The sequence below is a fragment of the Lemur catta genome, chromosome 7, assembly GCF_020740605.2.
Source record: "Lemur catta isolate mLemCat1 chromosome 7, mLemCat1.pri, whole genome shotgun sequence".
Lineage (NCBI taxonomy): Eukaryota > Metazoa > Chordata > Mammalia > Primates > Lemuridae > Lemur > Lemur catta.
This window is the reverse complement of record NC_059134.1, coordinates 35,829,845-35,856,413: the sequence shown is the minus strand read 5'-3', so window position 1 is coordinate 35,856,413 and position 26,569 is coordinate 35,829,845. Positions and strand designations below refer to the sequence as shown.

The following is a 26,569-nucleotide window of genomic DNA, read 5'->3' as shown; positions in this document are numbered from 1 at the left end:
GACTGATGGTTGGTGAGATCCTGTTCTACTCTTCCCCTTGGAGCTCACTTCCCCAGACCCGTCCTTCCAGCCCTCTCAGCTCCACATCAAGGCCCCTGGCTCAGGCTTCGGGGATGATTTGTCCCTGTGTCCAACTCACCTTCATTCACTTCGTCACTTTCCTTATCTATCTGGGCTTGTAGTACATATCTTTTAATGAGCCTCTTCATTATTTTCTAGACAGAGAAAGGAGAAATGCATCTCAGTTTTATGTTCATGAGAAATCTCTCATTTGCAATAAGTTTCTGAGTCTTCCTCCCTTTAGTAAGCACTTTGGAAATGATGGCTATGGAAGCCAATAAGCTGGTAGGGGATGCATAATATCTCCAAATTTTGTTTTTCTTTTTAAAGCAATTTTTATATCAGCTGGGCTATGACTCAAAAGTTAATTCTGGAGACAAAAATAAGTTTAGAGAAAACATCTAATCTTTCATGTCTATTGCTTGTATTTTATTTGAAAAGTATTAGAGCAAGACAGAGCCTTGAAGTTGGCAGGTTAAAGGTGTGCAGTACTGCATGTGGAAGTGGGGAATTAAGCTAATGTCTACTCATTTGTGCCCCACCCCTGACCCACCAAAAAATGTAGCCAGTTTTGACTTTATACTTCATGTTAGTTTCAATGCAATACAGTTTCTCCAGTATCTGGGCATCGATCATGCAGACATTTCTTTTACTATATACTTTTCATAAAAAGCAGGAATCTCCGTGTGTGCTCAGGAAGTCCTGGATAAATATATGGCTAAACCAAATCTTACACCTAAGCCCAAAGTTACATGGTAGATAGTAAAACCTTGCTTTCAAGAATCTATTCTAAGGATAGAATCTGGTCCATGGACAAGAATGTTCATATTACTACTACTAACAATAGTAGAAAAAAATAAACCCTTAAATGTTCATCAATAGGGAATTATTATAATAAATTTTTATACATTTATACAAAAGAATATGATACATTCACTAACATTTAAAGGAGTATATATTTTGTGGAGAGAAAAACACAGACTACAAACTATTACTCATATAAGTAATATTAACCCATATAATATTACATATACATGCATATAATACTATTAAAATATATTTAAAATTATGCATATATACATACATATAGTCATCTGGCAGAATATTAACCAAAATAAGCAGTCTTTGTTTTCAGTGGTGGAATTTGAGGTGAATTTTATTTTCTTCTTTCTGCTTTTTGTAAGGTTTTCCTTTTAACAATAAACATGTAGACTCTAAGCTCCATGATTTTAAAACTTTATTTTGTTTACTCATGCACTTCTAGCACTTAGAAAATGCCTGGCACATGGTAGTTATTCAATAAATATTTGTTGAATTAATGCATTACTTCGATATTGAGAAAAATATCTTAATAGTTCATTTTCCTTTCAAGAATTACATAGTTTACAACAATTTGGATGAAACTGGAGACCATTATCCTAAGTGAAGTATCTAAAGAATGGAAAAACAACCACATGTTCTTACTATTAAATTGGGGCCAACTGATGAGCACATATGTGCATAAAGGGAAGTAAAACTCAATGGAAATCAAGAGGGGTGGGGAGGAGGGGATGGGCAATAACCTACTGAACAGGTACAGTGAACACTTTCTGGGTGGCGGGCACACTTATAACCCTGACTCAAGCATAACAAAATCTATACATGTAATCAAAAACATTTGTACCCCCATAATATTTTGTAATAAAAAAGAAAAAAGAATCACATAGTTTGATTCTAAATATTACAGATAACTAGCCTTATTTCTTTAAAAATTCATGCTTACCTGATATTGTCTTGGAGGATTATTAAAAGTATTTAAATTAAAATCTTCTGAGTTTCTTATACTTGATTGTTTATTGTGCCCAAGCTGTAATGTGAAAAGAATTAGAAATTGATTCTTATTTAATTTTTCTTTTAAATAATGTGATGAGATTATTAATTAGTTATATATATGAACTAATGAAGTATCACATATACAAATAATCTTATCTATAGATGCAGTGCCATTTAACTTTACTTGCTTAATATTTTGTCTACCAAGACAAATCCGTGGCACTCTGGGTGTATTCAGTTTCTCATTGGCTATTTGAGGTGTCTGAGGAGTTTCTTAGATTTTGTGGCTGTCAATCATGTTGTCAAGAGAGTCATGCTTTAACCTTCCCACAGATACACCTGTGGTAGAGGAAGAGGCAAATGAGTCAGGGAAATAACAGTGGTGATCTCAGAAGTTCATTGATGAGGGATTAACAGTCCAGCCTGATTAAGTAAAACATCCACACCTGCAGTAGGGTCTGATGTGGCTTCTGAAGAAACACCAGGGTAAGACTTCATTGTGAGACGTAGTTTAGGTGCCAAGAAAGCACTAATTAATCCATTTAAATTTTAGGTGCCATATAATATCCCATTTTGGTAGCACTTTTCTAATAATATATTTGCCCAAACAGGCAAACAACAAAGAATTAAAGCAATCTGAAATAAAGGTGATGGCATGCTATATTAACATGCTAAGAGGATGATTTTAAAACTTTTTAATACATTTTCCAATGGGAAAAGCTGGTTTTACAAAAAAATAAGTAGAAGAACCTGAGTGAAACAGAGCAGCTCCAAATCTGCATGTTTATGATGTACAGCTGTCTTCTAGGGGAAGGGAAACTTCAAGACTGTCTTCAAAGATACCATGATTTTTATTTCCTAATGACATCTAAGTTGCTGTAAGTAAAGCTCAATGAGACTAAATTAAAATCCTTGCCTTAACTTCATGCTTTAATCCTTTAAATGGACACATGCTGAATTAAAATAACTATGCACACATTCATCCATTGAACAAGTATGTATTAAAGGTCCTCTATATGTAAGGTGCTGTGCTAGGCTCTGAGTGTTCAAAGAAAACATAAACAATTATGATCTAGCTGAGTTATAATAATAGGAAAAACATGGCAAGCCTGTTAAGATCCATAAAATACAATATATAAATATGAAAATATTATTTAGATAGCATCATTTTTCATGTAGCTATTTCCCTTTTCCTTTCACTTTCTCTAAAAATGTCAGCAAAATGTCCACATATTTTTACTTATATGGAGTTTTAAAAATCATTAGGATAAAATTACATAATTCACCAAATTAATCAAAGAGAGACAGCTTGGGTGCTCAAAAAGAGCACTTGAAGAAAACCTGAAGACTAATTACCATCTGGCTCTGTCACAAGCTAGCAGATTATTAAGATGCTTAAACTTTGTATAATCTTTTCTGACAATGAAGGGAATGGGCTAGTTGACTTCTATCATCATTTGAGCCCTACTAATTTATGACTTTGTGAAATGCGTGAAAACTTCAATGTAACATTTTAAATAATATAATGGGTACTCTGGGTTTCAAACTATGATTTATACTTTAAGGATATCATTAACTGTGAGGACGTGGTTTAAACTCACACTCAACCCATTATGATAAAGCATGGAGGTGAAGACAGCCTCATAAGCACAGAGAAAGTGTCTGGACAAAGGAAATATTTGTGGATCATGCCTTTGATTTATTTACCATCTATTCATTAACTCATCATTGACACTTTGGGCTGGATAATTCTTTGGTGGTAGGGGTGTCCTCTGCATTGTAGAATGCTTAGCAGCATCCCTGGCTTGTAACCGCCAGATGCCGGTAACAGCTCCCCCAACCAACATCGTGACAACTAAAAATGTTGCCAGGTATTATCAAATGCACCTTGGTAGAGATAGGGGGCAAAATCACCCCTGGTTGGGAACCACTGGTATAGTTAAATGGTATATAACTAAATAGCTATAAATTCATTTAGAGCATTTTCATGAGACTAGTTCTGCTCTAAGTATGAAAGTTTTAGATGGAAATGTAACATTTTTCCAGGAAAAAACTTCTAGTCAGTTTCTAATGCATCATAGAAATTCAGCAATTACTTGTTAAAAATGGAATAATACAGAGAAATAGTATGAAAGAGTAAATGCCAATGGTGCAAAGAAGCATTATTGCCACTTGGTGGCAGAAAACCCTAATATATAATTGGTTCCATGTACAATTACTAAAATAATTTCATATCTGGAAGGTCATGTCTGTAACACTTTTGCATATATAAGGAAATTCAACTTGTAATAGGAATAGTATCTAAACCATAGGGATTTGTGTATTTATAGATCGTGTCAACAAGTATAATGCCACAGGGGCCAGAAGTGGGGAGCTTGTTGACTGGAAGCAGGAAGGATTGGATGCAAGCTTTGTTTTGGACTAATATGTAAATAAACACTCTCTTCAACACAAATGAACCATTGCCTATCCTTTTTTTAATATTTTCTGCCACATTTTCTGCATTCTTTATGCTTTTTATTTTTCATTTCCTAATAATTGTTTTGATATTAGCTTTTTCATATTATGGGTTCATTGTAGGATTAGAATAAGGAACACTAAATATCTTGTTTGTTATTCATTAAAAGGAACAATTAAGCTGTTCCTTTGAAATTTCTTACATTGCCGGACGTAGCAACAGTTCTGGGAGTCTCCCATCTCCCACAAGCATTAAATATCCTGAAACCAGGAACAAAGCAGTGAATTTAGAAGCCATAGGCAATAGATCCAGTCAGCAGAGAATACAGATATGAAATGAGGCTGTGTTGTACAGTGCTTATAAACATTTTGCTTTGGAATCAAGTAGATATGGCTTTGAATTCTGGATCTGTCACTTGCCTGAAATAGGGCTTTGGGCAAGTCCTTTCACCTCTATATTCTTAGGATCCTCAGGTATAGAATAGGAGAATAATATTACCTACCTCCTAGAGCTAACGTGAAGATTAAAGAGACAAGGTGTATAGAATATGTAGCTTGACATACCGTAGGCATTCTATAATCGTCATAATTGTTATTTTTTGTATAGAAGGAGAAATATCTACTATGTGGCTTTAGGTCTAGTTCATGGTTAGCTTTAACCTACAGATGATCTTGGACTTACAATGGGGTTATGTCCTGATAAACCCATCATAAGTTGAAAATATTGTAAGTTGAAAGCGAATTTAATATGCCTAACTACCGAACATCATAGCTTAGCCTAGCCTACCTTAAACATGCTTAGAATACTTACCTTAGCTTACAGTTGGACAAAATCATCTAACACAAAGCCTATTTTATAAAAAAATTATTATACATTTTCTTTAAGGCTGGTCAAGTGAAGCAGTGGGAGTGGAGAAGGAACAAAGAAATCTGTAACTGGTTGTAATCAATTAGTTGTAAATACCACTGCACTTGGACCAACCTATTATAAAAATTTTCAATCAAAATTCAAAATTTGAGGTGTGGCTTCCACTGAATGCATATCATTTTCACACCACCATAAAGTCAAAATATCTTCAGTCGAACTATCATAAGTCAAGTACTGTAGTCAATTTATTCTGAAGATATTTTGCCAAATATTGCTTTTTACCGATGTGCCCAAGCCCACAACCAAGTCATTCCAGGAATGAAATATTCACTGATTCCCACACCCAGATGAGCATTAAAATCTCCACAGGTCTTATTAAAATACATATTTCCAGGCCCCACTGCCAGAGGTTTTTACTCAATAGATCTGGAGAAGAGGAGGGGGAATTTGCACTATGGAGAAGTGGCCCTAGAGAAATTGACACAGTTGGAACCATTACTTTATGTGATTGTTTCATCGGATGATTAAAAATATAGTCTCTGCCCCAAGTAAAGAATAAAGAACACAGTTTCTGGATACATAACCAATTAAAAAAAAAATCTCACTTGATCCAATGAAGAAAGGACCTACTTTATAGGGCATAAGAACCTGCTCTAAAATTGACAACTTGAGAGTGATCTGTTCAGAAGCTGGAACAAAGCAGCCATTCAAGAAGTAATTTGGCATTTTCAGGTTTACACATGTAAGAGTGTCTGCAGAGATCGACTTTTAATGTGTGCTCTCCTTTCAGACTGTATATCTGAAAAGGTAACTCTAGCAACCACCAAAATCAATGACCTTTAGAGTTGAAGGATGTGACTGAAGATAATGAGTAGGTCTGCGTACCTTGTTTCAAAAAATATTTTTATATATGTAAATGGAATGTAAATAGTTGTTATATCATACTGTCTGTATTATTTTTATTGTTATATTGTTATTTTTGTTATTTTTTTCTAATATTTTCAATGCTCGTTTGGTTGAATCCATTGATGTAGAAACTGAGGATACCAAGGGCCAATTGTGTGTGTGTGTGTGTGTGTGTGTGTGTCTTTATAGTCAATTGAAATGCCCTTTGCAAAATTATAGAAAGTTTCTGTTGTATCAGACATTTTGTAGAGCATAAATGGGAGTAGGTGGAAAGGGAAAGAGTCATCTCCTTGGATTATTCAATTAAGAATTAGTTGTCTGCACTGCCAATATACTGAATGCCACTGAATTTTACACTTAAAAATGGTTAAAATGGTAAATTTTATGCTATGTATATTTTACTACAATAAAAATAAATTTTTAAAAAAGAAATCAGTTGTCTGTATATAGGAACCCCAAGCTATCTGGGCTATTATGCATATTTAGGTTTTGTAGAGGGACACTGTTATTTTTGAGACTAATACTTCCTGACCTCTTATCTGTAAGAAAACATAGTGGGCTATATTGTCAATTACAACTCAACTCTCATGGGCATAAGTAAGACTAAATAATGTTATTAATACTCGCTGAAACTCTGCCCCTTTCTTTTTCCTTTAAGCATCACAGTATTTAAAATACATAGATGAAGTTAAACTTGTAAGATGGACTATATCATTTACAAATGTTTATATCCTATTAAACTATTATCAGTTATATATTACTTGGTACACATGTCACAAGTGACAGGGACCAATCAGTATGTCACCAACTATCCAAATGATAGTTGGATTAATTTCTGAATATATCCACTTACTAGGGAAGCCTTTGAAAAAAATCATTAAATCATTTCACCTAGCTCTACTTTTCTTATGTGATATGTGCAGATAATCTAACTAATAAATGACAGACTTTATTAAAATGACCTATCAAATTATAAAATCCTTTGAGTTGGATACTCTTTGGAGACAAACTATTCATATTCTTTCAGTTTCTCTTTCCCCTTCATCTTCCTGTGCATCCCTCTGTCCTTCTGTCCACTCATGCATTCTTCCCACAGACACTCGTGAGTATCAACAATGTGGACGTATTAAGGATCAGGGCTGAACTAAGACAGGGGCTCTGTCCTGCAAAAGTTTACACCTTCATCAGTTAGTTTGCCTTTTCTTGGTCTGGAGGATTAATTGGTTGAAATATCATGACTAATAGGATCTCACCAAGGAAGAAGAAAGGGAGGAACAAACTAACACATAAGTAGCAACATATACTTCCTATCATGTGCCTTGCAAGGTATTTTATTTAATTTACTTTCATGACCCTTTGAGGCTGCAGTAACTACAAGTGAAGAAACTCAGGCCTGAGAAGGCCATGAAATTTGCCCCAGTCCATAGCTGGAAAGTGGTGGGGAAATGAGATGATGATGATGATGATGATGATGATGATGATGATGATGTGTGCGTGTGTGCGTGTGTGTGTGTGTGTGTGTGTGTGTGTGTGTTGCTGCCAAACATACTCTAAAAATGCTAATTTTGTTGCCGTTTTGCAATTAATGTATGCTGATATCAAACTTATTCTGATATTACTATTTCCCATTACTGTTACTATTTCTACCACTCACTATTTAATTTTTTTAAATTGTTTTTTCCAGATATAACCATTTACAATTTTTAACTGGATTCCTTTCATTTTCCGTTGGCTTTCTTCCTCTAGGACTTTTAGGTCTAATTTCTCTGTTCTCACTGGGTTAGTATCATTACTAAATTTTATGGCTATATTTACTCTTGCTGCTCTCTAATAATAGTAATAATAAAAATAATAAGCAGCTATTACATACCTACTATGTGCCAGACCCTGTTGTAAGAACTTTACATGCACTAACTAATTTAATATTAAGAACAACCTTGGGGTGTTAGCATAATTACTGCCTACATTCCACAAATGAGTAAACAGCCTTAGTGAGACAGAATTCCAAGTAGAACACACACTGACATGCATTACAGTGATAGAAGTTGCTTATAAAATATTTGAACTTAATTCTCTGTGTTTCCTCAGTATTCTATTCCTGACAACCATCATCATGAGACTGGGCTGGCAGGCTTTTTCTGTAAAGAACTAAATAATAAATATTTTAGGCTTTGTGGGCCACATACAATCTCTGTTACTTATTCTTTATTTTTTTCACAACTCTTTAGAAATGTAAAAAACAAACAAAAATAAAAAAAAACTCTTTAACTCTCAGTCCAAACAAAAACAGGCTGAAGACAAAATGTGGCTAAGGGCTGTGGCTTGTTGGCTCTACACTAGCCTCCTAACCACCAAGCTATCCTTTCTAGAGTGAAATTGATTTTGTAGCTGTGTTATATGTGTTATTTCCCATTTCATAACTTTCCCTTATCTGAACCATTTTTAAATGCAATCTAGATTCACCTGGTAGCCCACAAACAAGCCAAACAAATTTTGTCTGAATAGCAACATTCTGCCAATTTGCAATGGCCTACTCTGTTGACCGTCTTGGAAGACCAGGGGTAATTTCCATTTTTGCCTTCTAGCTGTCCACCCTCAGCCCATGCAGCCATATCGCTGTGGTTGAGCCCCAGACCATGGGAGGCCTCAAGGGTCTACATCCACCTGCCACCTCCCACTGCAGCCCTTCCTGCCTGTGATGTTGTTCTTTGGAAGTTGTTCCCATCAAACCTCCTAATCTTACTAGAGCTATGGGTTAGGGTTTCTCTTATCCTGAAGCTCTCTTTTGTGTTCTGATTTGAAATGGGGAAGGTTGACACATTTGTGGCGGGAATGGTTAGAAAGAAAGCTAGGAGGCTGGATATCAGATAGGCCTTAAGAGGATTCCTATGTTGTTGGAGGAAGTAACAAACCCAGCTTAAAATAAAACAAAGTGGCGTCTCTCCCTGGCATTTGTGTTCCATGGGGTGGCTGTGCAGCTCAGCTCTGGCCAGTAAGATATGGTAACAGAAATTGCTGGGAGGTGCTTTCGAGGGTGGCAGCAGATTCAGCTTGCAAGCCCCACTTTTCCTTCGCCCTTACTCCTTCTACATGCCAGAAAAGTGGGTATAATGGCTAGAGGTGAAGCTGTTACCTTACATATGACTATGACAAAAAATCCAGGAGAATCACAGAGATTCACCCCTGACAACAGTCCCATACTGCCTAATTCTGGGGAGTTAAGTAAGGTGGGGGGAGAAACAATTGTCTTGTTTAAACCACCATAATGTGGGTTTTAGCTTACTATGTGCAATTGAATGCAAGTCCTACCTGATACATTACCCTTTTCCTAATTCATCCTTTTATCATTTCCCTTTAGCAACAAGCATTTGCATGCTGCAAGAAAGGAAGAAAATGTCCTCATCACTGAGGATTTCACTACTAATTAAGGAGCTGATGCATCTCTAGGGCACATTGTTCATTATTAACTGTGTCAACCACAATAGCTATTAAAGTCCTAGAGTGCCTATTTCTACTGCTTCACGATTACTGACAATAAGGAGCCACTGCTGGCCCTGCACACTCTCCATCTGAGCGGCAGGGAGCTAAGTTAATCATATCCTCCATCTGGTTCTGACAGATTCCTCTCTTATTTTAATTTTCCCTTCTTCATATTACTAGTTTTATATTTCATCACCATAAGTACCCATAAGTATGTGCTTAATGTCTTAAATATGCATGCAATTCTTTCTGCTAATCCAGACATAGGCTTACTGCCACCTCTCAGTAACCAATTCTTTGAGAATTATTAAAATAGTTAAATTCTTTAATGTGTCTTTTATCTACTTTTTGAAATTGCTTCTGAACGTTTGTCCCTTTCTCTGAAAAGATAAGCCTGATCATATGCACAACTTTATAGTTTCAAACATTACCTTACCTGTTTTTTGTCAAGTGCTACTTTTGAAAGGTCTTCATGACTTCCTAAAATTCCAAATTTCTTTTCTTCATTTCTCTTTTAAAGATAGATAGTAAAATGAGTACAGCTGCATAGCCAATTTCACTCTTTACTTCATATTTCAAAAACCATTGGGTCTAATTCCCCAACAAGTTCTAATGAGAGAAATACATTCTTATTGGGTCCTTCCCTTTGGCAAATGCTTGGACATTTTATTCGGACACTGAATTGTCTCAGGTGCAGTTCTAATCAGACCTGTAAACTACACACTTAATTACACTAAGCAAAGAAAGTAAACGATTTGCTACTCCATTAAGTTCCACAAGTTATACATCCAGAAGAATGCCATAGATGGCAAACTTTTCCAAAATTCCTACACAAAATAACTATAATAAGAAGTACATTTAAAGAGGGCTTTCAAATTCTCAAAGTACTTCTACGTATTTATTTGATTTGATCTTCACAATATAGACATAATTTTTATTCTAATATTATAGTTGAGGAAACTAGAACTCATATAATTTTTTACTTGAAAATCTCAAGCAACAAATGGCAAACTGAGCATGATTAGAACATTTCCCTTTTATTCAAAGATAGAATTTTATCATTGCAAGGAAACTTTATAATCATTTGGACCAGTTGTCCACCCAGTGTAGGAAGGAAGATCTCCAATAAATTCCTAATGTCAACCATCCGGCATTTATCGACTACCTACCATGATAGGAAGCTCACTACTTCCAAAGGCAGCCCATCACTCTGTTGGGCAGATCTTACTGCTACAAGTTTGTTCTTACATTGAACAAAAATTGAACTATTTGAAACTTTTGCCATTATCTCTTTTTATTTTTGAAGCAACAAAAAACCAAGTGTATTCTCTAATGAAAGGTTGGAATTCTAAAGATATTCTTGTTCCCCTTTAATCTTTTTTTTTTCCAGAAGAAACAGCCAGCTCCTTCATTTCCCCCTCATATGACACTATATCCATACATGCCCCATCCTGGTCCTCCTCCTCCGGATGCACCTAGTGTCTCAATGCTCCTCTGGGTAGAGTGTTCTGCACACAGCAGAGATGGCTGCACAGGGTAAGCCCCCACTTCCCGCCTCCAGTTATATACAACGTATCCTCTAAACACATCTGAACATACTGTGATCATCCTGCCTCCTCATCTAAACACTATATCTCTTTTATGGTTTCTTGAGGTTGCATTGCCTTGTGGGATTATTGTTTTCAATTAGTGTCCTTAGAGATTTCTTCTTTGAACTACTTACTGCTGAGCCTGGTCTCCCATATTGCATGAGAGTAACTAATTTCTGAATTTTTCAATGGAGAACTTATTTAAGAGTCTGTGAAGTTCCCCTGAGTCATAATCAGCTGCTGATGCTTTACCTAGCTCTATAAATTGAAGGTGAAATGAGGGACATGTAGCCACAATAGCAAAAATGGGGCCCAGAATAGCTCCCCCTTTCAGTATTCACTCCAGATATATAACACATTAGTTTAGTTATATTTCATGAATTTTTTTAAAATATTCTTTTAAGTATGAAATGTCCAGTGAGCTCATATTAAGCAGACACAAGCCAAAGGACCAGGCTGTGTTAAGTGACTGCATTTAGGAGTGGATGAACGTGTCATCCTGAACTGCTTCATTTTAAAGGGATGTAGCACAGTGGTTACAATGGTCAGAGCACTTAAGAGTACAATTATAAATTGTCAAGCCAAATTACCTTGTTCATTTCTGCATCCTCCTGGAAACCTTTTTTATGACCCTGGAACAGCTCAGAAATCCATTTTTTAAGCTTCAGTAACAGATAAAACAGGGACTTTGGACTTGGCACCAGGTTGAAGGGAACAGGAAGTGTTCTCCCCTCCTCAAAGTAGGAAAACCAAAGTTTGGCCCTTGCAAATTTCCACTCCACATCAGCATCATCCTACACAAACACACATGACAGTTCATCAAGGAAATGCATAAACAGAATTACTGGGATGCTTTTAACATTGTGTGGCTAGATGGAAGAACAATGCCTACAAACACTCTCAGACCTCAAAGACTGCTCCAAGTTTTTTTTTGAAATGTTAACATTATAATCACACACTCTTTCCTAAATCTACCTATAATTTTATCAGGCTTATAGGACTATAGATTTCAAAGCTCATACATGTTTATAAATATACTGAAAGATATGAACATATTTTCCTACATTCTAAAAAACTATGAAAAATTATTTTTTATTCTGCAGTAACATCACTCATTAATTTGGGACACAGACCAAGATTTCTGGAATAAAAATTTACATTATCATTCTCAACTTGAAAAAGAGTGAATTTTGAACATCACTCAAAAAAGACTTGGAGAATAGTAGTATTCATAAACAATAATTTTTGAATAAAATATAAATTTATGCTGATACATTATTCCTAAAGGTTTTTTTTAAAAATCAATAACAAATCACATAAGACAACATTTCTACTCCTTATGCATTACTGCCCCACCATACCTTATCAATGTTGTGTTTGGAGGTAAAGAGTTAAAATTTTCTACATTGCTGATAAAACAACTATATAAAATGGCAAAAGAACAAAGGAGGAACAGCAGTCCATACTTTCAACCTCATCACTGTGTTGATCCTTAGAACAGTGAAAACATGTAGGCACAAACTATAAAAATGAATAGAGATTATACCTCAATTTCCTGGAATGAACTGTTGATCATTGCAATTAACATATTTAGTAAAACAATGACCATTGTAACATTATAGACTCCATAAAGAACATAACCAATGTTTTCAATGAATTTATGATTATAGTTGATGACCACTGATTTCACTTCAGAAAGTCCAAATATAGCCCAGAACAGTGTCTTAAAACTCTCTTCCACTCTGGGGAAAAATATAAGAAAGAAAAGAAATAAGAAAGTGTATATATAAATAACAATAGTACCATAATAAGAGTGAGGTGATTCAGTGTCTTTGCAAATACTAGGTATTCATGAGAAAATCTTTACTTCTCTGAAACACATTTTTCTTTTCTGTAAATTAGGTACAATAGGATTGTTCAAAGTATGAGGTAATATTGTGCATATGAAGTACCCAGTCATATAGCTCAATATCTGTTACATTATGAGCACTCAATAAATGCTTATAACATAACTTTATAACCATAGATATTAACATTTAAATACTCCATAGCTTTGGCAATTGAAGTGTTAAATGTATTACTTAAAAATAATACAATTTGTTAGAGTTCTTTTAGGTTTCCTGCTGATCTATCCTTCTACTCATTCAATAAATAGATAATAATATTATATGTCTTAATGACAAAAATGACAATATAAACAGACAATGGAACCCAAACCACTGATATACATTAGGTAGGAATCTCAATGCTTTAGGCATGCTGTGGACCAAAGCTAAGCCCATCTACTTAACCCAGGTGGTTTCATTTTCCTGACAAACTGCATTTTAGAAGAATATGGCAAACAGTAGGTTATGCTTCAGTTGATGCTCCTCATAGTAACACTGAAGACCTAATATTCGAGTAATCTGTTCCAAACATACTTTATAAAAAACACAGGCGCCCATGATGAACATAAGTCAAAACTCTTGTCACTGTTGATAACTCAGATCTTCTCAATGATAATATGGGAGAAATGGAGTTAGCAAAGCAGCTGTTTTCACAGTCAGTTCCCCAGGAGTCCCCAGTAAGCGTAAGGGCACAGGTACAGAGCAACAGGTGTGAGAGTCAGTAAACAAGGGGTCACATACTCTCTTTTCCAAATACTAACAGCCATGGAACATTTAGCAAATTATTTAACTCTTATGAATTTCAGTTTCCTCTTTTTGTGAAATTGAGATAATGAAAGGATGCATGTGAGATATTTACCATAAAACCTGGCTCTAAAAATGTTACTTATTATTATTTAATATTAGGAAGGGTCTTACATCTCAGAGTTTTTCCAACTCATTTTAAAATCCTCTCATTTTGTGAAAGAAGAATTAGAGATGAAGTCTTTACCAAAATATTATTTATCCCATGGACTTACATAAACACTGTTAAGCTAACATTTGTTTAATTGGAAATAACTACCACCAGAACATCTGAGATCACATACGTTGTGAAAGCTTCATTCTGTTTTGCGCCAATGTAGTAGGAGTAGAGGTTGAACATTCCAATCATAAAGGCCACAAACACCATGATGAATATGACCATGAACTTGAAGATATCTTTTACTGTTCTTCCAAGAGATATCTGCAGAGGTCCAAAGCTTTCATTTGCTGGTAAAATATAAGCTATTCTGGAGAAACTTAAAACTACAGCGATTGCATAAAGACCTTCAGATATAATTTGAGGATCGGAGGGGTCCCACTTTATCCTGGCTAGGAAAAAGCAAAGACAAGAGTTACGGTGAGTTTCTTTAAGTAGTTTATTTAGGTAACATTTTTTCTGAGAGAGAAAAATAATTAGCAATCCATTTCCCAAATGGAAGTCTCTGATCTTAAAGGGCTTCTTAAGTGTCAACTGTATTTGAGCTTCTGAATTTATTAAGAAGATGACCCCTCTGGTTTGCCAGCAAGTTTCCATAAAGGTATAGCATAATAGCTAAGAGCTCAGACAATAGAGTCAGTATCTGTAAAAATTCATATATATGTATATATATAATTCACATATATATAAAATTTCAACAGAGATAACTTGTGCAAATTACTTCTCTTAGTTTTGTTTTCCTGTTTTTAAAAATGAGATAATACAACTCCTACCTCCCTCATCTGCTATGAAAATTCAATAAGTCAACATATGTTCAGTGTTTAGAAAGTTTCTAGTACTTAATAAACGATAGCACTTATTATTTAATCTTCAGCTATAATTACAATATAATGTAATTTTGGGCTTATAGAAAACTTGTAGTTATTTAAACTTATTAGAAGTAATTTTTATTGGTCACTCAAATATGTCTATTTTTACCATAAAATGTAGCAATTATTCACTTATAAATTTTTATGCATTATTACATCAGGTCATTAAAAACTCAATTAAGAAACCATTATGAATAAAAATGGAAAACAGTGTGGAAGAAAGAGGAAAAATATGATTATAAATTTTTATTTGCTTATTTGTTGAGAAGCGGAATTAGGAAAGGATAACAAACTAATAAAAGCAGTTTCATTTTTTATAAGTGCTTTGAATATAAGTATCATCTATAAATAAATAGCTTTGAGTTTTAAAAGTTCTATTTTTAAAAAATCTTTAAACATTACAATAAATACTACTCATAATAATAATAAGGGGCTCTTGTGTGATATAAACGATAAACCCATACAGGTGCCAAGTGAATGTTAACTGATTTCTTAACAGAGGGTTTGAAATAAGTATTCAAAGGGAATATATTTTCCCCAATCCATGTTTCTACAAGGAGGGATTTTTCTCAAGCAAATAACTGAACCTATTTTCATCCCTTAGTCACTTCCTCCTGGGGAGGTGGAACGACTTATCTGATTGCTGAATTGGAATGAAGAACTTGGCATCCTTGGCTCAGTGTTACCTACGTTCTCTTGAGAATTCCCCTCTGGTCCTCCCTGGAGGACTCTCACCTGATCGGGCACTTGCTGCCATCCCCCTTGTGGGGAGAATGCCCTGATGCATTGATGTCCAGAAATTGGAGGATATGTTTGCCTAGTTCTGGGATATTACTGAGCCTGCTGGCTAATAGACTCAGACCTATGTCATCCACCCTGCACCTTATCAGTATCAGAGGTGATGATCTGACCTCCATATTAACTTCTTGTTTTATTTCTCAACTAGTTCAGAGCCTGGTGGGGAAATAGTGGTATTATTTACTGGGGGTCCTCTCAGAGATCTCAACAATTCCTTTGCTTTCAAACAGTTTATGTTTTAAATGGACATGGTACTCAAATTTAAACTTTTTATTGTATATATTTATGGGATATAACATGGTGTTTTGATATATGTATATATTGTGTAATGATTAAATCAAGCTAATTAACATATCCATTGCCTCACATACTTATCATTTTTTTATGGTAAGAACATTTAAAATCTACCCCCTTAGCCATTTCCAAGTATATGGTACATTATTATTAACTATAGTCACCATGTCATACAACAGTCTCCAGAACTTATTCTTCCTGTCTCACTGAAACTTTTATCTTTCACCAAGATCTCCCCATTTTGCCTCCACCTCAGCCCCTGGCAACCACCATTACTTTCTAATTCTATGAGTTTAAGATCTTTTTTAAGATTCCACATATAAGTGAGATCATGCAGTATTTGTCTTTCTTTGCCTGGCTTATTTCACTTAAGATAATGTCTTCCAGGTTCATTCATGTTTTCACAAAATGACAGGATTTTCTTTTTTTTAAAGGCTGAATAGTATCCGTTGCATATATGTACCACTCAAATGTGAACTATTTTTAATAGGACAAAGGGAAAAAATAAGTATAAGACATAAGGAAGACATTCTCGATGAAATTTGGTAGTTAGCCAATTGATCCAAGACATAAAAGGAGATGATTTCTTGTGACCAGGAGAGGCTTCCAGCCAGTAGAAAAGTCAAAGGGGGAAGCAGAAAGCATGCTTCTTCAGATGGGTGCCCATGCTTTAGATACAGATGTTGGAAACTACCCAACAATTTTATAAAAATTGGGAAGTAACTCCACTACTACTGACATCTATTATACAAGAAAATTCTACATATTTATTAATTTATATTGACTGTGTACTATTAACTCACCCAAATTGTAGTATTTCACATTGTCTCCCAATGTAACTTTTGTCAAGTCCTTCAAAGTATCATTTGCATCGATGATGCTCTGGGCTTTGGAAGCATGCCAAAATGCCATGAATCTTGCAATGAATGATGCTGCAAAGATCGCTAACATACCAAAATCAAGCATATTCCACAACTCAAACAAGTATTCCTTGGGACCTTGAGTCCAAATTTCTTTACATTCAGCCCATATCATGCCTGCAATAGAAAGAGGTTAAAATATCAATTCAATTTCATTCCAGCCTTAGTTCTTCAATAAAACAAAATAAATTTTAAAGGTCTCAGCTTGACATTTAAAATTTAGCCCCAACCTTCCTGGCGAGCCACAATTCCCACACCCCTATAAATCCCATAATCTAGCAATATTGGTGCATTACCTGAAAGCAATTTGACAAAGTTCATTGACAGCCTTAGATAACGAACACCCTGTTGATCAACTGATTCCACACATAAAAAAATATATTTAAACAATGTTTATTGTAGGATACTTTATAATAACCAAAACACACAAACATACCCACATCAACACCCTGAAATAGAAATAATCATGGGACTTGGACAGATAAAATATTATGCAGCCATGTACTATGATATTGTATCAATTACCACCAGGTAATGTCCACGAGAATGTGCCTCACTGACCTCCAACTACAGGAATGTAATTGAACATGGGGGGCCTCAGCTACTGCCTTCTGAAAATCATTGCCACTTTTGTCTAAGGCCATGCTTCCCCTGAATTGCTCCCAGCCAGCGACTGAGGGTGCCCCTTCTTGGGAGACATGGGACTCCTCTGATGGCTGACTGGCTCAAGGATTTTATGGCAGCCTTGCTAAACTTTCCTTAGATTGCATGGGGATCTAGGATGCTTCTACCCAACTTTCCTTCTCTCTCTCTCTCTCTCTCTCTCTCTCTCTCTCTCTGTCCCTTGGGGTTTGACTTGCATCCCAATCGGATGGCCATTGAGACGTTCCTCAGCTCTCTCTCCATTTTCTCTCACAAGAAATTTTCCTTGATAAAATTTCCATTGCCCTTAATAAAACTGTTGTACATTTAATCTCTGTGCCTACTTCTTGGAGGACCTGGACTAACACATGTTGGAAAATCTTTACATCATAATGTTAAGTGAAACAGTTTAAAATGTTATGTAATCTATGACTTCATGTTTAAAACCAGCATAGCAAAAGACTAGATGAAATTACAGAAACATATTAATAGTAATCATCTCTTTCTGGTGGAATTATTAATAATACTGCATATGCTCTCAAATTTTTAGTGTGGTATTTGGGAGCACTGGTTTTGAAATCAGACCGTCATGAATTTGAGACTTTGTTCCTCCACTTATTAGCTGTGAAGTCTCTGGTAAGCTACTTAAACTTTCTAATACTCAATTTGTAAAATGGGGATGATAGTAGTTCATATCTACTTCATAGGATTATTATGAGACAAATAAAATAGTACATGTAAAATACACAATACAGCGGCACTTGGAAAAATTATGACTAACATTTATTGAGAATTTACTATTTTAAATTTTGCATGATTGGCACGTTTTCTTTTTTAATTTGAAGAATATCACTTTATTTAAAAGAAGTGACTTTACCCCCATTGTCTTTAAGACACCCCTCTCTGACATCCCACCTCCTCCTAGAGCCCGCTGGAGAAACTGAATCCAAACTCCATCAACAGATCAAAACCTACCTCCATCAAGAAGTCTTTCATAGCCCCTAGTTGAAATTAACCTTCTCTTACCCTTGGCAACCACCTGCCCAAAATTCTCACAACATTTGTCCTAGATGCCAGTGACGGAAGCTGCTATGTGAATGGCTGCACAGCCCTGTAGGGATCAAGAAAATGCCACAGTCTCTGCTCTCCAAGAGCACATCATGTGCTTTTTCTCAAAACCAACAATCAGTACAACATAAAGGACATGGTTTAAAGAGCAGACAACTCCGTTACCTATTTTGAGTTACTTCAAGTTAAGAGGGGAGTAGGGTTGAATTCACATATAGGCTAGCTGATCAAATCTCTAACGGTAAATACTGTATGTGCACCTGTGCGGGCTCACACACACTAAAACTGTGAGTAGGAATGAAAAACTCCAAAGGCAGCTTTCTTTTTGCAATCCCTGCGTTCCTGCCAGCCTCAACAGGCAGCGAGGACAGGTCGCAGTAACAAGCATAGGGACTAAAGGGACAGTTGACTCATACAGCCTAGTCGTTTTCAGTTTCCCCTCTGCTTTTTCCTTCCGCTTCTCCTCCATCTTCTGACCTCTCTCTTTAAGTAGAAATCTTGGTACAAATGATGTCTTACAGAAGCTTAAAAACTAAAACAAATACAATGAACTATTCTGCCAGAAGGAAGAGCTCCTGTCTTATTTCTCCCGAGGACCCCTGGGCGCTGCCAAGCACAGTTTGAAATCCTCCCTCTCGTCCAGGCTGTGTCCCAAGCAGGGGACTTCGCAGGATCAGGGAGACGAGGTGCTTACTGACGCCCATGGCTGCTCGGCCCATTGTTGAAGTTTTAGGAATATTCCTTCAATGTGGACCCACTGGTTCTATTTTTGCCTTCTAGAGCAGTAGCAAATGAGTCAGCTCCCTCCACCTTTAAATTTCTTAAAAAAAAAACCCAAAAAACAAAAACAAAAATCTCAAACCACATGTGTGCTTATTAAACGTATTCTTCTCTGGCAGAGGCAGGTTTGCCATGAAGCTAATGAGCTCAAACTTCAAGAGGCCTTACTTGCCCAGGCTCCTTCCAGGTCCTTGCTTTGTCTTCTTTTTCTAAAAATGAAGCCCTTCAAATAAACAAGCCTCGGGATCAACAATGCTTGGATCCACTCCACTCCTCACCCTCTAGGGTAATCTAGATTTCAGTCCCCTTAAGCGCTTGTTCCACAGAGAAGCCACTCACCCTTCTGGCTGCTGTGCTTGGGATGCTCCCTATTTGCCAACTGGCTGCAGGTGGCACCCAGAGCCATGCACAATCCTGCAGACGTGGTCTGATCAGCGGGGTAAGCACAGCCTTGACTGCAGTCCTCTCCTTCTGTTGAAGAGTCATCCCAGGACTGCATTTGCTTCCTCCACAGCTCAGACTGGCCACTAAGTTACAAGAGCCCCTGAGGATCTTTCCACCTGAGTGTCTTTAAGCACGTCCCCCTCCCTGTGTTCCTGCTACATGTCCTCTCATTGGTTTTTGCTCACCATTGTGTCTCGTCAAGATGTCCTGGAACATCAGTTCTGCCATTTAGCCTTTCAAATTTTTGTCAACTAAAAAAATTAGATAAATTTGCTCTCTGTGACCAATAATGTCAGTTTTCTCCCTCAAGCCAACATAACACACTCAACATCTAACCTAAGTAAGGCCACTTCTTATTAACATTTCCGGAAGGTACAACAACGTTCTTTCAAGAATAATTTTAAAAAATAAATGCCAGTGTTGGAAACTGAAGTAGGAGTCTAACATATGCTATAAAAGCATCAGCTGTATATTCTGAGTTATTATTTTCCCTTTATTTTATTTTATTTTATTTAACTTATAAAGAAAAGAAGTTTATTTGGCTCATGGCTCTGCAGGCTGTACAAGAAGTGTGGCACCAGAATCTGCTTCTTGTGAAGCCCTCAGAGTAGAAGGCAAAGGGTAGCTGGAATGTGCAGAGATCACATGGCAAGAAAGGAAGGAAGAGAGAGAAGGGAGAGGTGCCAGGCTCTTTTTATAACCAGCTTTTGCAGGAACTAAGAATGAGAACTCACTCACCACTACCCCACAGGGAGGGCCTTAATCTATTCATAAAGGATTCACCTCCATGAGCCAAACACCTCCAATTCAACCCCATCACCAACACGGGGGATCAAATTTCAACATGAGTTATGGAAAGAACAAATATTAAAACCATAGCGTAGCCCCTCCCTCAAAGCCTCCCTTTCTCTTTTTTTTTATTTCAGAATACTATGGGGGTACAAACATTTTGGTTACATATAATGGCTTTGCCTTGCCCAAGTCAGAGCTACAAGCGTGCCCTTCCCCACACAGTGCACTCTGCATCCATTAGTTGTGAGTTTACCCCGTCCCCCACTGACCAGCACCCAATGAATATTACTACCACATGAGCACCTTAGTGGTGATCAGTTAGTACTGATTTGATGGCGAGTACATGTGGTGCTATTAATTTCCCTTTAAATAAATACTGTAAGGTAATCTCTGATGCCAAATATAAAGGTTAGTGGAAAAACAGTTCCCAAAAAAAATGCTGTTATTTATAAAGTTAAAAGCTGATTTAATAGTCTTGGTTTAGGTTTCTAAGTTAAAAGGGAAAAAATATCTAAAGTTTATAATAAAATTAGACTAGTATAAGTAGTTAATTATGATAAACAATAAAATGAACATTCTTTATATGTAATCTCCTTATATAAAATGTAATTTTTCAAAGTTTCACCTTACACTAAAAGAGTCATGTCTGAACTAATATGCCTTTAGCAGGAAATATAACACCTATATAAAGGTAACACAAAAAATCTTAGTGAAAACTTTAATAATAATTATAATTACCTGAAATTTATTGAATATTTCCTGTGTGCGAGCACTGTATTATGTACTTTTCATATACTAACACATTAAAAAAAACTATAGTGGAGAGGATTTTCATCTAATAAGATAAAGGCAATGCCCAAATGATTGTTTATTCTTATTTTAAATCTGATATTATAGGTGAAATATCATTTATTTGTTATAGTCTCCTCAACTTGATTAGAAAAGAAATAGAATAAAATCAAAGTCCTCTTCTGTATCTAAGAGTTTTTATTATTTGGTGATACAATTCACATGTTATGCCACTGCCCATATTTGTCCTTGAAACATATTCAGAAAATGAAGTGATTCAGAAGTTTTGAATAACTCAAATGCTGTTGAATTACCTCACATGCATTTAGAATAATAAGGTATTTTGCAAAATGCTTCTTAATATTTCAGTAGATCGTCCCATCAGGCTCCAGTGTAAAGAAGCCAAGAAGACAACCCCTGCCCTAGAAGTGAGAAAAAACTGACTGTAGATTCTTCTACAGGTAACTGGGTAGGGTGCAGGGATTGGGGGAGAGGATGGAACCAAACTTATGGCCTATTAAAGGTAATATATGAAAATCCCTTGAGCCTTCTTCTGTTTTTTATGCCTTAAGTAGCGTCTGGGAATTGAGGATTGCTAGAACTTTACCCATGGCCCAGACTTCTCCCAGGGGTTGTATTAATACTCTCTATTACTTAGTGAACATTTCCACCTGGAAATTCCATGGGCACTTCAAAGTCCACCACAACCCAGACTTAACGATCAGCTTTTCATTCCCCTAGTCCCGAGCATGATCTTCCTTCTGTATGCTCCCTCTTAGAGAATTGCAGGCATCACCCAGTAGTCCACGGCAGAATCCACAGCTCTCTCTTTTGATGTGCAATAATCACCACGTTCTCTGGAGTGTATCTTTTAAGTAGCTCTCAAGTCCTTTCCCCATGTCCCTGAGTTCTGGCCCTCATCCTCCTCACAGGGATCACTTCCAGCCACCGTCTGTCTCACAACCACTGTGACCTTTTTACAACGTGATCTGACCACATCACCTGCTGAAAATCATCCCCGGGACATTTCAGCACCCTTATCTCCCATCACCCACATCTACACATGCACCTGGGCTCCAGCTCTGCCTAACTCACGTGCTCCACATGTTGTCTTAGTTCTAGACTTCTGCATCTGTTTCCATGCCTTGCAGAGTCCTTACGCCCCAAACGCAGTCCAGTTAACATTCCCTTATCCTCAAAGTCTCAAACTGAGCGTACTGTCCAGGGAGGCCTTCTCTGCCCCTTCCACATCCCACCTCACTCAGATTTCTATGCCTAATCTTTGTGTGTTCATAACATCCTAACACTTCCTCAATTAGAGCGCTTTTCACATTGGGTTTTAATTACCAATTTACTTATTGACCTGCTCCCCAGACTTAATTAACTTCCTTGAGCACAAAGACTGCATCTCATTCACCATAGTAACCTCATTACCTAACAAAGACACTTAATAGCTACTGAATTTATTTATTCATAAACATACAATTGAAATATCTTTCTCATTTGCATTATATTTAATGATAAGACACATGTATGATTGATTCTAAAGACAAATAGTGCAGTAACTAAGATCAAATTCTTTCTCTTTCACTTACAACCTGGGAGATTTAAAGCAAGTTACTTAAGTCTCACATAAATCCAATAAGAAAATGTAACCATACGTTACATATTGGAAAACTGAGGCACAGACAGATTCCATGACTTGATATATGTAAAGTGCCTTGAATAATTCTTAGTACGTAATAAATATTAAATAAATGAGAGCAGCTAATAGCGTCAGCTCCTATTAAATCTCAACATGAAATCATGTAGTTGTTTTTAAGCTTGAAATTTTATAGCTCTTCCAAAATATGAATGGCAGATTTTTATTACTGGTGGGGTCTCATTGATATTATCTGTTGGTTTTCTTCCTGGCTTTTTCTTGGAAATGCAAAAAAGCACATGGTATGTGAGAAGACTATGGCACTGACAATGCACCCAAGGCAACTGTGCTTTAAGAACACAAAGCACACATTTGGTGTGTGGTGCATTATATCACGCTGCATACATTTGTATAACTGATGTGTAAAAGAATCAGTGTCATTCAGTCCAACTGCTAAGGCTGCAAAAAGAAATGATGACAGAAATTAGTCTTTACCTATTACCCAGGATATAATGAGCATCTCCATCCACGAGAAGCAGGATGTTTTCATCCTGAACAGCTGTTTTGCATTATCTGTGCTGGTTTCATTAGGAAGGAGTTTGGTGCCTTCAAATCTGTCAGCTGCATTCATGACTAGCAATCCCAGAAAAATGGTGAAGGAGGCTGCGTGTGCTACAAACTTCATAAATGGTCCACGCATTATCTTCCCCATCTGCCACAACACACACCAAAAGAAAACATTAACTTGGTATTGTACATTTTGCAAAACACACACATATACACACAAGCATAAACATCTGCATATTCCCATGTTCTTCTAAGATAATTATGAATGTTTATATAATTAGTGCTAGAATAATAATTTTTCATGCTGTTATAAAATTTCAGTCTTCACCAACATGTACCAATGTTCTTGACTAACAAATAGGCTTACTTTTCTATTAAAGGATTTTTAAGTTCTTCAAATATTATATAATATTGGTGACAAAATGCAGAGCATAATATCAACATTATTCATAGAAAGCAAACTAATTTTGCCTCAAGTATTGAGGAAGCAGCAATGAAAATATAAAATTGAGTCTATTTTGCAAGCAGGTATGGATCCTTGGTTGTTGTCCTCAAGTATATTTTACTGGCATGCATGCAATTCAGGCATCAGCTGATGTTGCCATCTTGGTGATGTTGTAAATGGAGGAAAAAGTCATGAGTACCATGAAGAACTCCCAGCAGCAGGGCAGTTCCCACAGTGTATTGGAACAATGTCCTGGAAGGACACGGGATTTAAAATCCAGCATTTTAGGTTCAGATTCCAGTTTCATTCCCTCATTAGCTGAGTGACAATGAGTACATTTCCTAAATTATATGAAAACCAGATTCTTCATAGGAAATATGGGGACAATAAAAGCTATTGTGCCTCATAAGATTCATTTCTGCCTGAAATGCAGAGACCTTAGCCTAGGCAGGGAAAGGATCTAGGATGTGTCTCAAGGGCTCTGGACATCCTCTGAAATGGTGAACAAAACTCAAAATGTGTATGCAGTGTTTTTAATTTTTTTCCTTAGGAGAGGGCCTATATCTTTCAACACCTTTTCAAATGAGTTTATTATTACAGAAAAATTTATAAATTAATAAAATACAACCAACACTGAGTTGGTATTTGCATACACCAAGTACTGTTTTAAGTGCTTTGCACTGTTAACTCATGTAATCATTACAATGATCCAAAGGAACAGATGCTACTAAAATGCTCATTTTGCATGAAGAAACTGAGGAAGTGAGGTCAAGAAATTTGCTGAAGGTCACACAGCTCCTAGTGGTAGAGCTGGACTGTGAACACAAACATTCTTGTTCCAGAGTTAATTCTTCTATTTGGTTACAAAACAGTTTCATACTTTCTTACCAAAGCGCATACATATGTAAATTATTAAAGAAAGCAAGCATCTTTTAGGACTTGGAAAAGCTAAATGCTATAATGGAAGAAACACAATCAATGTTCTGTGTTCCTGTAAGCTTTATGTGTCCATATGTTTTTCAAAATCATAAAAGTTAGAGCAGAAATGAATCATGCAGTTTGGTCTCTTCTCTCTCTTGACATTTTGAATCTTAGGCCAGGAGGTGTGTGTGGGGGGGGGGGGGGGTTGTGTGTGTGTATCCTGGGTGTATATATAGGTATTCATGTTCTTAGATATCCACAGTGGATTGCTTGCAAGACCCTAAACAGATACCAAAATCTAAGGATGCTCAAGTCCCTGATATAAAATGGGGTAGTATTTACATACAACCTATGTATATCCTCCTGTATACTTTAAATCATCTGTAGATTACTTATACTATCTAATACAAAATAAATACTATTTAAATAGTTGTTATACTATATATTTTTAACTGACATACAAATGTACTTATTTACAGGGGTACATAGTGATGTTTTGATACATAGGGATCAAATTAGGGTAACTGGCATATCTATCATCTCAAACATGTATTATTACATTCAACATCTTGTTTAGAGAATAATGGCAAGAATAAAAATCTGTTTCTGTTCAGTACAGACACAACTGTTTTTTCAAATATTTTCAACCTGTGGTTGGTCAAATCCAGGGATGCAGAACCTATGGGTATGGAGGGCCAACTCTCTCCCTTTCTCTCTGTCTCTCTCTCTCTCTCTATATATATATATATATTTAAGGCAATAGATCCAACTGGTATTTCAGAGCCAATCCAAAGTTACTTTGTAAAAATTTGCTGTAAAAAAGCAACACTTCCATAAGATTACTTATTAAATTGATTCAAAGAGTATTTTTTAGGCCGGGCGTGGTGGCTCACGCCTGTAATCCTAGCCCTCTGGGAGGCCGAGGTGGGTGGATCGCTCGAGGTCAGGAGTTCGAGACCAGCCTGAGCCAGACCCCGTCTCTACTAAAAATAGAAAGAAATTATCTGGCCAACTAAAATATATATAGAAAAAAAAATTAGCCAGGCATGGTGGCGCATGCCTGTAGTCCCAGCTACTCGGGAGGCTGAGGCAGTAGGATCGCTTAAGCCCAGGAGTTTGAAGTTGCTGTGAGCTAGGCTGACGCCACGGCACTCACTCTAGCCCGGGCAACAAAGTGAGACTCTGTCTCAAAAAAAAAAAAAAAAAAAAAAAAAAAAAAAACAAAGAGTATTTTTTAAATAATTTTTTAAAAATATAACTCACAAATAATCAAATGAGGGCAAAGGTAAAACACATGATAGATAAATTTTCTTTTTCCTATTGCCTTTAGTTGTTTTTCATTTTAAATATGAACAGTCAATAAATGAACATCAATGTGACTTTAATTTATTTTTCCAGAGTGTGCCATATATGCAATTGTAATTCTGTAATGTTTTAAATACGATTTATTTTAATCATATATTAAAGCAAATGAAAATTTATTATAAGATTCCATATCTTCCTCATGGAAAAAGCTATTATAAACCTTACAAAGCAGCACGGTACTGGCATAAAAACTAAAGACTTAACTAAGACCTGA

The 26,569-nt window shown here is 36.2% G+C and overlaps 1 protein-coding gene across 1 annotated transcript in view; it reads right to left on the bottom strand.

Moving 5' to 3' along the window:
- Positions 1 to 26,569, bottom strand: part of TRPC6 (transient receptor potential cation channel subfamily C member 6) — a 57,241-nt gene that overhangs the window by 1,743 nt on the left and 28,929 nt on the right. The window contains exons 6-13 of the mRNA XM_045556927.1: positions 23,553 to 23,769; positions 16,784 to 17,017; positions 14,147 to 14,411; positions 12,719 to 12,914; positions 11,763 to 11,966; positions 10,020 to 10,094; positions 1,823 to 1,906; positions 140 to 215 (exon numbers count right to left, since the gene is read on the bottom strand). Of these exons, the coding sequence (XP_045412883.1) occupies positions 140 to 215; positions 1,823 to 1,906; positions 10,020 to 10,094; positions 11,763 to 11,966; positions 12,719 to 12,914; positions 14,147 to 14,411; positions 16,784 to 17,017; positions 23,553 to 23,769 (1,351 nt within the window). The remainder of the gene's footprint in view (positions 1 to 139; positions 216 to 1,822; positions 1,907 to 10,019; positions 10,095 to 11,762; positions 11,967 to 12,718; positions 12,915 to 14,146; positions 14,412 to 16,783; positions 17,018 to 23,552; positions 23,770 to 26,569) is intronic.